General features: G+C 37.7%; 1 protein-coding gene across 1 annotated transcript in view; it reads left to right on the top strand.

The window, feature by feature from the left end:
* LY75 (lymphocyte antigen 75) overlaps positions 1 to 15,579 on the top strand; it is a 45,754-nt gene that overhangs the window by 19,893 nt on the left and 10,282 nt on the right. The window contains exons 15-26 of the mRNA XM_062004961.1: positions 517 to 588; positions 1,938 to 2,061; positions 2,586 to 2,621; positions 2,901 to 3,076; positions 3,817 to 3,881; positions 5,100 to 5,176; positions 6,270 to 6,406; positions 7,744 to 7,849; positions 9,772 to 9,932; positions 10,560 to 10,689; positions 13,123 to 13,349; positions 14,902 to 15,070. Of these exons, the coding sequence (XP_061860945.1) occupies positions 517 to 588; positions 1,938 to 2,061; positions 2,586 to 2,621; positions 2,901 to 3,076; positions 3,817 to 3,881; positions 5,100 to 5,176; positions 6,270 to 6,406; positions 7,744 to 7,849; positions 9,772 to 9,932; positions 10,560 to 10,689; positions 13,123 to 13,349; positions 14,902 to 15,070 (1,480 nt within the window). The remainder of the gene's footprint in view (positions 1 to 516; positions 589 to 1,937; positions 2,062 to 2,585; positions 2,622 to 2,900; positions 3,077 to 3,816; positions 3,882 to 5,099; positions 5,177 to 6,269; positions 6,407 to 7,743; positions 7,850 to 9,771; positions 9,933 to 10,559; positions 10,690 to 13,122; positions 13,350 to 14,901; positions 15,071 to 15,579) is intronic.

The following is a 15,579-nucleotide window of genomic DNA, read 5'->3' as shown; positions in this document are numbered from 1 at the left end:
TACTGGATTGAAAGTAAATTGATAAACATTGTAATTAAGATACATCAGATCCTTCAGCAGATGAATAATTCACAAGACTGTGTACTTAAGAGCTTCCATCCAGGCAGATTTCCAGTTAAAGGCATATATTTAATAAGATTAACTTGATTTCTGTTGCACTGAAATATTTTAACAGAACTATAGTAGTAAACACCTAAGAGCTGATGGAGAGAACAAGATGTCATCATGCCACAAGAAAGAGGCACATTTATCAGTTCAAATCCTTGATATGTCAGACTTCTCCAAAAATATCTTACTCGCTGTAATTGATTTATTTGCCTGAAATTGTGACTTCTTTCCCTGTCTAACCACTCATAATAACAGGTATACAGATTCAAAACTGATCCAGCAACTGTTAACACATCTTTTAATAGCAAAAAGCACAATGGGATCCCAGGTTTGAATGGTTATCTTAGAGGATTACCATAGCAAAAATAATCATAAAGTAATGGTTCTTTGATCCTGCCTATCCTCTAGGTAACTAGTGTTGTTATGCCACTGGATTACTTGGAAGATGAATATGATACAAGAGACTGTGCTGCATTAAAGGTTAGTTTCAAGGATTTTATGTATAGCATGAATACTTCTGCATAGAACTACTAAGGAGAAATGCTTTTACCAGCTGCATACTGAGTTTAGGTTGACAAGATCTTTTCTTTGCATAGTGAAAAAGTTGTGAGTATTTCCTGTATCAATCTATAGCTATTATCAATTTTGCCATATTCAGGTAATATTTAATGAATATTTAATGGTGCTGATAACCTTTTGTAAGACTGCTTTTGAACTACAAAATATTGCATAATGCCATACTATGTCTCTCTTGTATATTACATATAACACTTAAGGATGTAACGTGGCGTCTAAAACAAGAAAGCAAACAGAGCCCTACCAGTAACATTTGAAATCTAGATTAGTATTTCTGAACTGAAAATTAAGAAAATGTTTGAAACCTACAGTAGGGAAACACGGTAGCCAGGATAGAGAATGTGTTTGTATTTATTGTGTGTGTATCCTTGTTTCCTTGTGAGATAGGCTGTAAGTGCTGTGTGATTTCTAATGCGAAGTGTCAGGCCTCTGCTTAAGTCCTAACTGTGTACTTCATGAGGTTTAAAACAGCCTTTAACTTTTCTGAAGCATCACTTGACTTTTCTTAATAAGATCATTTCAATACTATCCCTTCATCTAACCTAATTAGAACCACCTCTGCTATCAGAATTTACTGAAGGAAATAGTAATTGCATCACTTTGCTTCTGTTCACAAATGTTCCCCCTCAGTTGCTCTCCTGTATTTGTGACCCCAGGACAAGAAGCCATCAGCATTAAGCTACTAAAATTTTTAGACAAGAGGAGAGCAATTGAAGGGGATACTGTAACCACCTTCCCCTGCTTGCTACATATAGGCAGGTTCTTTCACTGAATGATAAAAATTCTCCTTATTGGAGAGGTCTGCAATAGTTAATTTAGATTTGAGGCTTGAATTGTAAGAAATAGCCTTAAATCAGAAAGATTGGTTTTGTGCCAGTTCAGATGGTTTCTTCTTTTGAACAGAAATGAGAATTGCTTCAGGGCAACAAGTTGCAATGGATAATTCACTAATAAGCATTGATAAGACCCTGTGCCTTACAAAAACCCAAAGAAACAGCATTGTAGGAAGGGAGTTTTTCATGTAGACTGACCTTGAGCCCTTTACCTAATTGCTTCACAAGCTTAGATAGGATGGACAGTTACAGTTGAAGAATTACAGTTGTATCTGCTCATTTTTTTGCAAAATAGTTTTTGGGGTTAACACTGAAGTAAAATATGCTAACTTTGCTGAAGTACCTTTTTAATACAGTTTAATTCCCATTTCAGAGATCTATATCATACTAATTCAGTTCTCTGTTTCTACTTTTATACAGACCTCTCAGTTTTCACGGAGATCATTTTGGAGATTTTATTTTCATGAAGGCAGAGACCTGGAATTTTACTTCAAGCCTTTTGATTGTGAAGCTAAACTTGAATGGGTCTGCCAGATAACAAAAGGTCATTTGCAATTACCTGTATTTATTAATGTAGAAGAGTTTGTTTGTTTATTACCACCGAGTTGTCATAATTGCCCAATAACAGAAACTTTGCAAACAACATCTTATCATTTCCTTTCTGAACTGTTAAGAGGACAGTGCATGAGATGTCTCACCTTTATCATATACAGACATAGGTACATCAGAAAATGACCATGGGAAGGATGCAGTAGCACTTCCTCCTATGGTTGCTCTTGTCCAATGAGGTAAGAAGTGGCTTCTTATTAGGTGAGGTGATTCAAGCCGCCAAGTTGCAGCAATTGTGGACTTTTCTTACTCTTTCTCATTGATATTTATAACTATATGACCATAGACATCTTGGATGTACAGTTTGCTTCAATCTTAAGTGAATTAGCCTTCTTCTGGTAGCACTGGTGTATAAGGTCCTCATTGTAGTGAGACATCGCATCTGTTACTGGTGACCATGGTCTTGTTAGAAGGTGAATTTGAAGTGACTATTCCTTTTTTTTTTTCCCCCTTGGACAGGTAGCACTCCAAAGACACCTGAGTGGTATATACCAGGTAAATGGACTTTTTGCATATTCTTCTACTATGTGTATATAGTTGTTAATACTCTGTATCTGTTGTTAGTTTTGTTATTTTACTACTGTAATACCTGTTTGAGACCAGCAAAGTCACGACTGATAGAATTTGATTCTGAGAGTGTTAAGACTACAAGGAGGAGCCTTGTCTCTCCCTAGCACCAAATTGAAATTTCTTAGTGTGTCCAGAAAAAAAAAAAAAAGGATGAGTTTTTCGGGATTGATTTCTTATGCATCTGCATCTCTTTCTTCTGCATAGATGAAATTGGAATTCACGGACCCCCAATTGTTGTTGATGGAGCAGAGCTGTGGTTTGTACCAGATAAAAACTTGAGTTTCCAGGAAGCTATTTTCTACTGTCAGAAAAATGATAGTGATTTAGCTTCTGTGGAGTCTTACCCAAAACTACGGACAATACTGTCGCAAATAGAAAAGGTAAGGGGCCGTAATCTCTCTAACAGATAGTATCCACTATAGGGAAATTTGTTTGCCGGTTTCTCTAAAGATAAACACTTTCTTATATTCATTTACTTATTTTTCCTGTTGGCCCTAATTGTTTTCAATTATACTTTAAAAGGGAAAGATGAGTTGGAAGAGAATTATTTTAATGTCAGTTTTGTAAAAGAATTTTTGAATTTTAAAGTAGCCTTAACAGCATGAAAAAAAAAAGCAACTCCTGACAAGAAGTTACCTGGAAGGAGAAGTTAAACAGCAGAAGAAATTGAGTGTTCGACCTGCTGCACCTCTACAGTTTTCATGACCTGCTTGTTGTTAGGCTCTCTGCTGGTAAAACAGAATTATTCTGAGGAAGGTCCTGAGGAACTGCATCAGCTTTAGGCAGCTTGCAACTGTGTTGTGGTTGTCTGGTAGAATTGCTGCTATGAATTTTCTGCGAATTGATGTATCTAGTGCACACTTAAAGACATTACTGCAAGATTTCCTGTAGCTTTATTCAGCACAGTGGAACATATGGGTGTTTTTTTCTAGTAGATGTAGGACTCCATCTACTTGATGTATCAGTCTCAAACTGTATCCTTTCCTATTGCTGAGGAATAGTAGTTTTAGAAACACTTTAAGTCAAAGTTAAATTTGTTACTGATTTATCCTTGGAAGAGTCTGTAGCTTTTTCTCTGTGGGTTATAAAATACTGGAGGTTTTGTTCTTTATCTCCACAGTTATCAAACAGTGAACAGAAGTGGTGGCTGAAGTTTATTGACTATGGCTACAGCTATCATTCACCGTATGTAGAATTATTATGGGGTGCTTTACTATAAGCTTTTTGCTTTTTAGGAATATGATTAACTAGAATTGTTTCAAAAGAAAGATATTCTTCCTCAAATTTGTAAAAGGTTACTGCTTTTGTATCATACCAAAGTAAGATAATTTGAACTAAGCTAGGAAAAAATACAGCATTATTCAGTGACCACTGCTCTCTGCCTTTATTTATATGTGCCAGCTATTTTTGCTGTGCTAAACTTAGTAGACCACAGAGTACCTAAAACAGAGAGAGAGTAGAACTGTGTATTGCTCAGACAAAGCAAACAGTGGTTAAGGCAGCATGGATGTACTATTAGAAAGTGGGTATATTTCAAAATGTTGGTGAAATATTTTAATTAGCTGCCAAATTCTGGGATCCCATTACAAGTGTTATTGACTTCAAAAATACTTAATTCATGATAATGTAATACTAACAGAATCCATAATCCACTTCTTGTGTGTCTATTGGAGCCTCTAGATTTCAGGCTGTTGGGCTTTGACATCTTATCTTGTCAATCTGTGATTGTAGTAGCTATTGTATTACATTGCTCTTTAAAATGCTTTTATTGGATTTAAAGGCCATTTACATCTTCTGCTAATAATTGGGGAACTGAAAAAAAAAATCTGGAAAAAAAGAGGCCCTGTCTATTGGCTTTGAGGATATCTGAGAAATGCCTGATAAGAGGGAAGTTGGTTTCAGGCATCACTCTTCCAGTTAGGTAATGTCAAAGTCTTGGAGGCTTACAGTGTGGCCCTGTAGAGCTGAGATGACTTAGCAAACCTTACATTGTGCCATTCATGGCTGCAGTGAAGGATCATGGGCTTACAAGGAAAATTCTTCACTTGGCAAAATGCTGTAACAATATACTACTGTGAAAATAAGGCAGAGACTATTGCTCATTCTCCTCATTTGTCCTGATAAAGTGCTGTGATTGCAGCGACGTGATAAATAATGTCCTGCCCCCTTGTTCTGCATATCTGCTCAACAAAGGTAATTTGAGCATGGTACATAAACACTGAACCTGCCCAGTATTCGTTCCTGGTCTGGTTTACCCCACCTCTGTCATTTCCAATGTTATAGGATGTACCCTAGAAACAGTTACCAGTCCAAATTTTAGTTTGCACTAGCTCTGTTGCTATCAGAGTTTCTGCTTGAAAATCACATTGGATTGGAGATTGACTCTGAAATGTTTATATCCAGTTTACAGTTATTTTCACGCTTCCATGATCGATTCCTGAGAGATTGCTGGTATGTTTCTAGAAAGAACTGGTATAGAGGTAAGGCTGGTTTAATTTTTAATTATTTAGAAAAGAATAAAAATTACTCTTCTGCCCAAACTCTTACATTGAATGGAAATTGATGGTCAATTAGGACTGAATGGCTTCTTGATGATAATCTGATTGAATTCTGAATCATTTGTTTCTTCCTCATGGTAGAAGCCCTGGTAATGTTTCTTGATGGCCAGAGGTAAATCTGATTCAGATGACAAATTTTTTTATTGATTCTCACTGTTTTTGTGATGTAAATTAATTAGGTGGAATCTGAGTTTGATGTTTACCCTTTTGTGCTACATACTCTGAGCTCTGTAAATTAAGTGTTAGAATTGCGTTAGAAGAGCTTGACTGAATACTTGCAACTGCATCTGAAGGTGCAGATTTCTTTAAGTGATGGAGTCATGGCAGAAGAGGTACACAAAGTCATGGACATGCCACCTGTTGGTACTTGAAGCTTCTGATTTCCTTTTTTCAGCATTGTTTTATGTTGTAGAAAGTCATAGAATCATAGAATGTATAACCCCTGGAGAACAAATAACTCCTGATGTCTATTAACATTTCCACTTTAAGGCAGATTTTCCCCATTTTTCTGTTGTATGCTGCTGACCTGTTTTCATCCCTATTAGCCAAAAATTGCTCTTGACCAGGAAAGCAGTCCAGTTACTGTCAAAGTCATGTAAAGTAATAGATGCCAGATGCTCTGTCTTTGGATGTTAAACGATTCCTTTTGGCTTCAATGAACTTTAGGTCACATCCCTTCTGCCAGAATGTGAGATTAGTCCTTGTGTTCAAAATCTTATTTCATGCTTTTTTTTTTAATTTGTCTCTGACCCCATCAAGAGCTACAACTGGAAGTAAGGGATCAGACTCTGGATCTTTAGGAATATCATATTACTGTCTCATATCAATCATTTGTGTTTGTCTTTTGCTCTGCTGTTGCTTCTACTGCTTTAAATTGCCTAGTCCCTCACTGTGGTTACGCTGAAAAGGACTTTACTTCAGACTGCTCTTTGTCATGTCTTTAATAAAGTATGGATGGCAATTGGAGTGTGATAGACATTACTATAAGTGTTTCTTAAAACTTCTGTTTCTGCAGACTATCCAATTAACTGTAATGTGAAACTACCCTTCATCTGTGAAAAAAATAATGCCTCCTTACTAGAGAAACACGATCCCAGCTACAGCCCAGTCAGAGGAGGCTGTCCTAAAGGTTGGCATCAGTTCCGGAATAAGGTACAGAGATCATACAGCTCAATCGTCCTTACCTGTTTTCATAGCCCAGTAAGCTGGAGTACCCTGCTGAAAGAAGTGAGGAAATAGCCCCTGTGTTCAGCAATGGTCTGGGAAGTGGCTTTTGAAAACCGTGTGTGGCGATTAAAATCGTCTCTCCCAACCCTCTGTCCCTTAATCAGGTTTGATGGTTTCTTAATTTCAAAGCAGTAAAATCACAGAATCATACTTTTTTTTTTTTTAAAGACATTTAAAATTATCAAGTCCAATCACTCCCCTCACAGTGCCCAGCCCAGGATTAACCCACGTCCCTCAGCACCTCATCTGTGCGTCTGTTAAATATCTCCAGGCATGGTGACTCCACCATGTCCCTGGGCAGCCCATTCCAGTGTTTAACAACAGTTTCTGTGAAAAAGTTTTTCCTAATTTCCAGTCTAAGCTCTCCTGGTGCAACTTCAGCCTATTTCTTATCACTTGTTTCAGGGAAAAGACTGACCCCCACCTCACTGCAATTTTTAGATTTTTTGTTTTCCCATCACTACCTGTTTAGATCTGAGAACAATTGTTTTATTGTCTAATTTTGGGCTCTGCTTTGAAGGAAGAGAAGCCTTAGAAAGGGAGAGGATGAAGTCTCTGTGGCAAAAGCATTCTGATTCTCTGAGTAGTTACAGGCAGACAGCAAGCTGGCAGACATCCTGCATCCTAAGTTGTTGCAAGGACTTGACTCACTGAAGAATTAGAAGCCACTTTTAAAAGTTAACTAACAGGTCAGAAGCCACAGTATAGTAAATTTCAGTACTATGTTTTAAGGCAGTCAGATGAAGTTTTAGTGAGACTGATTTCTGTTATTTGGCCCACTATTATTCTGTACATAAGGAGTGTACATCAGACTTTTACATTACGCCAGTTTGCAAATTTATTTCAGGTCATTGCAGAATGCAATTTTTGAGTTCTCATGTAGCTTATCCAAAAGGTAACACATTATAAAACAGATTCCTGACCCAACTCACTCTGAGTTTAGTGTTCATGTGTGAACTTAGAATAAGTTCATTCTTAAAAACAGTAATCTTGATGTAGCCAAATAAAACACTAATTCTAACCTTCAGTGAATGAGGAGTTAGTCAATGGGATCATTTCTTATATATAGCTACTGTATTCAATCTAGTAATAAATGCATACGTCTAGTGTCAGTTCCCTTGCCTTCTGAGCAAAATAATTGTATGTTATTGCAGGAAATGAGAAGTGAGGTTTTGGGACTGGTTAAAGAACCTTTGTTTCTGAGTTATTTCTTAGGAAGCAATGGTATGATGAAAATCAGTTTCATTATGTTTATTTTGCAGTGTTTTCTAAAGATGAAACCTGAATATTTAACATTTAATGCAGCTAATGAAAAGTGTGTAACTTTTGGAGGCTCTCTTCCATCTATCTCAAATCAAGCTGAGCAAGGTATGATGGTCAAGTGGAGACACTTGTATGCAGCCTCTTTTCCATATTCAGTATAGATCTGTCTAAGAACTTCACTGTAAAATCACTTAGTTATCTTCAGGGATAAGAGGAGCATTCTAAAAATCCAAGACCAGTTAAAAATGTGTTGTCTGTTGTTCGCGTCACTGGAATCATAACATGGAAATGCAGTCAGCAAACATTTGAGCCAGTTCAAAGAGCAACTATTCTATAGGATCTTAATCTGTTCTGAAAAGAAAGCTGGAAAACCTTGCATTAAGGTTTGAGGATGGAAGGGTCACCACTGAATGAAGAATTCCCTTGTTTTACTTTACAAGTAAAACTGACATTGTAAAGTTTGCACTGTGAAAACCGTCTTAGGAGCTGCTTCCAAGACAAAAGCTCAGTTGTCTGTGTGGGAACAAGACAGCAAACACAATGCCTGCTGAAGCACATAGGACCCTCTGTCTCTATGCTAAGCAGCTTAATATGACAGTGTGTCTGAAATGACCGCCTCCAAGCTCTCCAAGACACTGATAGGAGGATGGAAAGCAGGGGGACTGCAAAACACAGAGTTGTTCCACCTTTGGGACCTGCCTCTCAGCTGCCATATATACTAGAGTCATTGCAGGGAGGAAGAAGTGTATTCTCATTGGCTGCAAGTGTTGTTCAGTGATAAACTGCTGGACGAGACGGCTGTATTTGCATCTGTATTCTTGTGGGTAACTGATAGTTCTCTGCAGGTTTGTCAGAAGTACCTCAGTTGAATTCTGCAATGTGCACGGTCTGTATTTCCTTTATAAACAAAGAACCTGTTGCTAAATGGAATGTGGAAAGTGGACTAGGGAGGTCACTAGTGTACCTGCAGGCAGCAGCTGAATATTTTTTTTACAGCTGTTACTAGGGAGGAATAGGGCTGTAACTGTACAGGAACAGTCTCAGACCTGCATAGTTTTGGATGCATTTAAGGTTGTAAAAGCATAGCCATTCTGAAATGGTCCCTAGCAGGATCTTTTGTTCAGTTGGGTGCATATGGAAGTGCTTGTTATTGTTTCTTGTTGATTTTTCTTTTACCCCTGCAGGGGAGGCCAACTACATAGCAAGAAGGCACAGTCCTCTTGAAGAAGCATGTCTCTTTCTGTAGGCAGCTTCTGCTCTTACCAGTGGCATTAGCTCACTCAGATATGTAAATCTTCAATGACTTTGTCTCGCTCAGAAAATAGGCTGTGGCTAGTCTGGCATGTGGCCAATAGTTAAGACATGTCAGCAGTAGCTAATTACAGTTTGTCTTCCTAATCTAGACCAGCTCAGTGAATGCCTTTGGCAGGTCACCAAGGCCCATTGTTTCATGCAAGAATACTCACTAAGACGGGTCTGATTTAAGATTTTCTTGGCTGATGTTGTTTCCAGCTAAACCTGACTTCCTTTGTTGCGTCTTGCTTTCTCTGATGATGGGACAGGCAAATTCTGCAAGAATTCAAGAAGTAGCTCTGATTTATGGTACGTCAGTCAAGAGGAAGATGGGAGCTAAGACTTCCTCCATCAATTCAGAGAGGGCAGGTGGCAGCTCTTTTATTATCTCTATGGGGAGGCAATAGGTGATCTTGCAGGCCTGTGGAAAAACAGCTTCTGAAATTTGGATGCAAGTGCAAGAATACAAAGTAGTGGGCAGAGAGCAGGTTAAATCCACTGTTTACTGTTCAGCTGAGAACTTTGAGGACCAATACCAATTTCTGCTCCTTTCAGATAAAGTCAATGTGAAAGATATTATGGAAGGAAGGGATGATAAGTATTTGGTAATCATAGAAAGCTGGGAAAATAAAGTTAATACAAACACAGGCTGCTTTATCTTATTTAAGTGTTTTTCAGATGTTTACTGTTGTTGTCTGAACCACAATATGTAAATTTACTGTTCTACCCAACAGATTATATAACATCCTTGCTTCCTAGTATGCCAAAAGATATTTGGATTGGTTTGCAGTTTCTCTTCAGCACAAGAGAAAACAAATGGATAGATGGGAGTAGACTGCTGTACAGTAACTTTCACCCACTCCTGACAGGAAGATTAAGGAAAATTCCACTGGATGTAAGTTCTGACTTTGACTTCTCTTGGCTGTTGAGTAATAAAATTTGGAGAATTGACTGTATCCCAAAAAAAAAAAAAAAGGCCAAAAAATGTGTAACAGACCAAATCCCTCAGTCAGTGGTTTCAGTTGGCAAATAAGGTGACTGAGTGTGATGGGTTTCTCTACCTTTATTTGGATAACAGCTTCTGAACTGAGATATGAAACACTGAAGGATGAAGAAGAAAACCTGAAAGAACTGTTTGATAACCCTTCTGGAGCTTCTATTTGCAATTTAAAGACTTCATGAAAACAGTTGTCCAAAAGATGTCAATAATTCTTAATTAAGTTAGACTTACAATGCATCTGTAAAACATGATAAAGTGATATTTTACCCACTGTCAGACATAATAAATACAATTGAATCACACCTACAAACAAGATTTATTTTATGTTAATTTCATTTCAAATTCTCCCCTGTATAAGCACCTGGTAGCGTTTGTAAAATAGGTAAGCTGTATTGCACCACTCCTTTGAAACTTCTTAAACAAGTTCAGACAGCTCCAGTTCTCCTGGTCTCATGTTAGCACCTTCTCTACACACTTGTTTATGCCTTATTTGAGCCTGATAAGCATATTTCTGGTTTTCAGCTTTTTGATGAAGAATTTAACAATCAGTGTGGTGTGATCCTCAATGATCCCAAATCGCAGTATGTTGGAACATGGAATTTCACTGCTTGTGCTGACAAGCACTTCTTGGGCATCTGCCAGCGGCCTATAGGTAGGTCTGAAGAGTCAAAATAAATTGCAGTCAAAGTTTGTAGGCATGTGCCAACTTAATGTGTGTAAACTGTTGCCCTTGAAGAGCAAGATTCTTGTAGAAACTGAGGTGAATTTTTGGAAAAGCAGACTGTGGATAATGATTTGGGACTGATTTTTGTCAGCCATTCAGAATTTGCCCTTTTGTTTTTTGTAGCCTGGTTCAGAGGGAGTCTCTTCTCCTGAGACTCTGTATGGTTTCAGCACAACCTTACCTCAGCAGACAGGGCTCTGATGTTCTCTGGGTATAGAGGTCATGTACATCAAGGAGTGGAACATATGACTCCTTTTTCCCTCTCCAGAACTCTGGAAGTGAGAAGGCCTGGGAAGGACTCTCACAGTATTTTCACCCTCCTTAAACAAATCCTGTAGCTTTTAGCACTATCGGAATATGAGATATTGCATAATGTTTAAACTCAGTCTCCCCAGAGCAAAGCCTGAGGCTGTGCATGAAGAATGGTAATTTGGAGTGATGCAGTTTTCCCAAGCTTCATGCAGGTCTGTTGGTGTGAGTGGGCTTTCTTATCCTGAACTAAAAATAATATTCTGATGTAACCGTGTGGGTTGGTCGATACCATTTACTGGAATCAGATGAAACGCGTAGAGCTGTTACACACGTTTAATTACTGCTATGGGCAAATGTTCAGCATACCCACTTCTGAGCATGTTCCTCTATGTAAATAGTCCTTTTAAGTACCTAACATACAGTCTTCTAGAAAAAAAAAGAAATTGCAGGTGTGAAAAATGCCCAAGAATATGCTCACCTTCTTCTTTCTCAAATAGGCAGAGAGATTCCCCCACCACCATTTAACACAAAAGATCTTTATTTCAGTGCCAAATGTTTCAGAAATTCCAAGTGTCCACATGAGAAGTCTGGAGAGATGTAGTCATAAAAATTCAAAACGGGGATTTTTATTAATAGGGCATTGATAATCTGTCTGTGGATCAACATATTATTGGGCTGGGCTGACTAAAATACTAAGCACTTCTCCCTTGCTATAGCTGTAGAGGGTGTAATAAGAGAGGCTTTTGACTGTTAGAGAATGTGTCCTGGTACAGTCTGATCTTAAATGATTGTTGTATTAGAGATCTAAGGATAATTCAGGTTAAAAGGGGCCCTCAGCAGATTGCAGTGACAGTTGTGAGACAATGCAGGTTGCCTGAGCTTTATCCTAGGGAAGACGATTCATGTTCCTTGGAAATCTTGGCATGATTGTAGTTTGCAGAACTTCTTGAGGCACTAATCATCGGCAGTTCCTACTTTCAGAATAGATACTTTTCCATAGTATCTTCTTTCCAATTTGGTACCTCTTGATGTGTGATAGCACCATTGGTTGGTTCTGTGGTGCTTTTTTTATAGCTGTTCACCAAGTGAAAGCATTTGGCAGCAGGCACAAACATCTTGGAACAATCTGTTTTCAGCCTTGCTGTTTTTCTGTTCTATTGAAAGCTGTAAATGTCAAATTAATATTATGTTTGTCATCTTATGTTTTGGAAAATGGCCCTATCAGCCTATCAATCAGCCATTTATTTCTTGTTAGTTACAGAGTGATTTTTTTTTTTCTGAAAAAAAAAAAAGTCCCCCCTAAGCCTTTCTCTGCTCGAGATATTTTAAGTCTCAGGGTTTTTCTCCCTTTTGGAGAGCAAGTTTATTTTTAGTTGTATATTCAGTTTTGGTGGTTAGCAGGTTTGCATGCTTTAATTTGTCCCCCATGGGAACATTTTCATCTTTTATTAACAGCAGTTCCAATGCATCAGAGTTATACGTCTTCTCATATGATGCTGGTAACTGTGGTAACTCTCAGTGCTCAGAACACAAGTAGTGATTTATACCTCTCCCTCTGTAAGGTGGATTTTCTTCAATTAGTTATGTACATGTGGAGGCAAAATCAGTTGCCACTATTCCTAAGATGGCAGTAAGAAATTCAGTGGCCTGTTAGATTCATGCAAGCAAAAATCCACAGGCTGTAGAGAGATAAAGGAGTCGAGATTAGCTGTTGCTATATTGCAGCAGAGAACAGTAACTCTCTCCCATTCATGCATTTAATTAAAGTTATAGAATGCATCTTTCGTTCCATAAATAGAATTCTTAACATTATTTAGCAGTTAGTTAAAAATAGCAAATATAAAAAGATGTGAAACTCAATTGAGAGAAAGATGTATGGAAATAAGTTGGCTGGAAATCCTTGTAATTTTTTCTTTTATCTATTTTCTATCTAAAGCACCAAAGCTATTTGCCTCAAACTATAAATATTAGCATAATCTAATGTCTAAGGTTTGTTTTTTTTCCAGAGGAATTCAAACAGGTTGCTCTACTTGTTACAGAGAAACTGGAAGTTTAAAATGCATGCCAATGTTTAACCATCTAATAACTGGGTTTCTTTCTTACGTATAGGAGCTGCTGATAACCAGACAGAGCAAATCTTTAATGAAACGTTGAGCTATCAAAATGTTCAATACATGGTAATTCTAAAGAATTTGTCCTGGAATGATGCAATGGCTACATGCATAAATAACAAGATGCAGCTGGTTAGCATCACAGATCAGTTTCAGCAGGCTTTTCTTGCTGTTCAGGCTGCTCTTCGTAATTACCCACTGTGGATTGGACTCTTCAGCAGGGATGTAAGTTTTGTTTTCCACTCAGACTGTAGCTTAAGTTAATTTTTAGAGTCATGTGCAATAGAAACTGTGATAAAGAAATGGAATGAAAAATTAATTTATAGGGTAACTGTTTTCATTTAGGGATAATCATCTGGAAGGTCTCAAGGTTAGTGTTACAAATCTTCAGTTTTCCAAGTTACATAGCTGTTAAACTTCACTGGATGGACTGATGATGAGGAGACAATTTCTTTAAGAGATGATAGGATGAAGGGATATGTTGTAGGGTGGCAGCCACATAGATCACTGAGGCAGCTTTGTTTCTTTTGTTAGTGAATGAGTTCTTGGTGTTGCCTTTTAATGCTATCACCACTGTTTTATCATACCACTCTAGAAAGACAGCTCTTTTTAAGAAAATATCTTAGAAAAACTAGAAGTGGCAAATAAAATCCAAAATGAAACATTGAACACTTCTGGAAATACATTTTTAAAGCTTAACTTGGGCTGTTGCTATTTTGGAGTTAGAGGGAGGCAGGTTAGTGGGCTTTTCTTTTTTCTTCTGTTTTGTCTTTGGAAAAGTCAATGCAGGAAGTACTATTTTGCCTTTATTACCCAGAGGACCTCTTGAAGATCTTCATTGTGGATTGGTTTTTTTTGTCAAGCTCATGAGTCTTGAAAAGATAATTTCAAGAAAAAAGTTGAAATTTATTTGAGAAGTACCTTACCTATAAAGGTCAATGGTGCTCACTCAGCAGCAGCTGTGGTAGTAGGATCTTCCCATGTCAGTAACAGGCCAGTGAGTGAGTATTCTAGGCAAATAAGGGCAAACACCAAAAATTGAGTATCTGCTTCATAGAGAAGGGTTTTTTAAAAGGAAACAGGCCTTTAATCTTAGTGAAACCAGAACAACCTATTTTCCCTCCTTTTAAATCTTTATCTGTAAGTGAAGATCAAGTGATTCATTTGCTGTGTACAACTCAGGCATGCACTGGCTTTGCACTATTGCAGCACTTCATTATTTGGGCACAATTAAAAAGTCACATGAAAGAAAATTATAATGAAACTGGTCAACAAAACTTGTTACTCCAGTGCTAGAATCAAAAGAAAGACACAAGATAAATTAAATTACAAAGTGGCAGGGGGATTTCTTGAAGAGGACCTTTGAAAGTAAGATTCTTAAAGGACGGTGTGTTGCTCATATGTGGGTTTTTTCTTATTTCTCCTGCATCCTCCAGGGCAGGAATGTTTCTGATTCATTAAATCAGTTAATTATGTAAGAGATTACTTTCAGCTTGGTGTGTAGAAACTGAGACTGGGCCTTATTCTCAGATGTTACCACTTTTCCAAGAGCATGATTGAGTTGCACATGTGAATGATGCAATTTGGACATGTCATTGTCAGGCTTTCCTCATAGAGCATAGTAGTTAAACATCACCATTTGGTACTTTGTCATCCACTTCACCTACTTCAGAGACACTGTAAATGTATAGCCAATGTGAATATATTACCATGTCATTTTCTGTACCTGACGTTTTTTTATTCTGTAAGCTCATCCCTTTTACTTACCTGATGCTAGGGTGGAAAACATTATGGCTGGCTGGATGGGAAACATGTTAGTTTTAGTCGCTGGTCTGAAGACGATGAAGAAACAAGTGAAGAATGTGTGTTTTTGGACACTGATGGCTTCTGGAAAACTTCTGACTGTTCCTCTGAAAATCGAGGTGCTATTTGCTATGCATCAGAAAGTATGTATCCTACCTTAATGTTTATAAAGTTGAATTATGTTTTATTATGGAGTCTATTTGATAAGTCCAGATTGTAACTTCAGTATTACACCTTTTTTAAACTTGCATTTCCTTGGGCTGATTTGCATGCCAGGAAAAGAAAAGAAACAAGCTTCCAATAGGAAAGTGTGCACCCTTGGTTTTAGTCTACAATAATTACAAATGAATGTCATGGATGCATTGGGCCAGGCTGTACACTTCTTATTACCAACTGATTCCACTTTTGCACTGTTTCTGCAAGAGTCTTGTATACTTACCTCTTCCACTTGCATGTGGAAGAAGATTCCGCTACCTCTGTACTACTTGCATCTTAATATTGGGACTTCCTGAAATCATTTCAGGCATGGAATTCTATACAGGGAGGAGGTACATGACTAGATGGAGGAGAAAGATAGCAGGTAGACATTGAATTGAAAGATATAAACCAAGTCATTTGCAGTTCACAAAACCCTTCTAAATACATACTAATT

This window comes from Colius striatus, chromosome 11 (assembly GCF_028858725.1).
Source record: "Colius striatus isolate bColStr4 chromosome 11, bColStr4.1.hap1, whole genome shotgun sequence".
NCBI classification, from domain to species: domain Eukaryota; kingdom Metazoa; phylum Chordata; class Aves; order Coliiformes; family Coliidae; genus Colius; species Colius striatus.
This window is presented reverse-complemented; position numbering and strand designations above follow the sequence as displayed.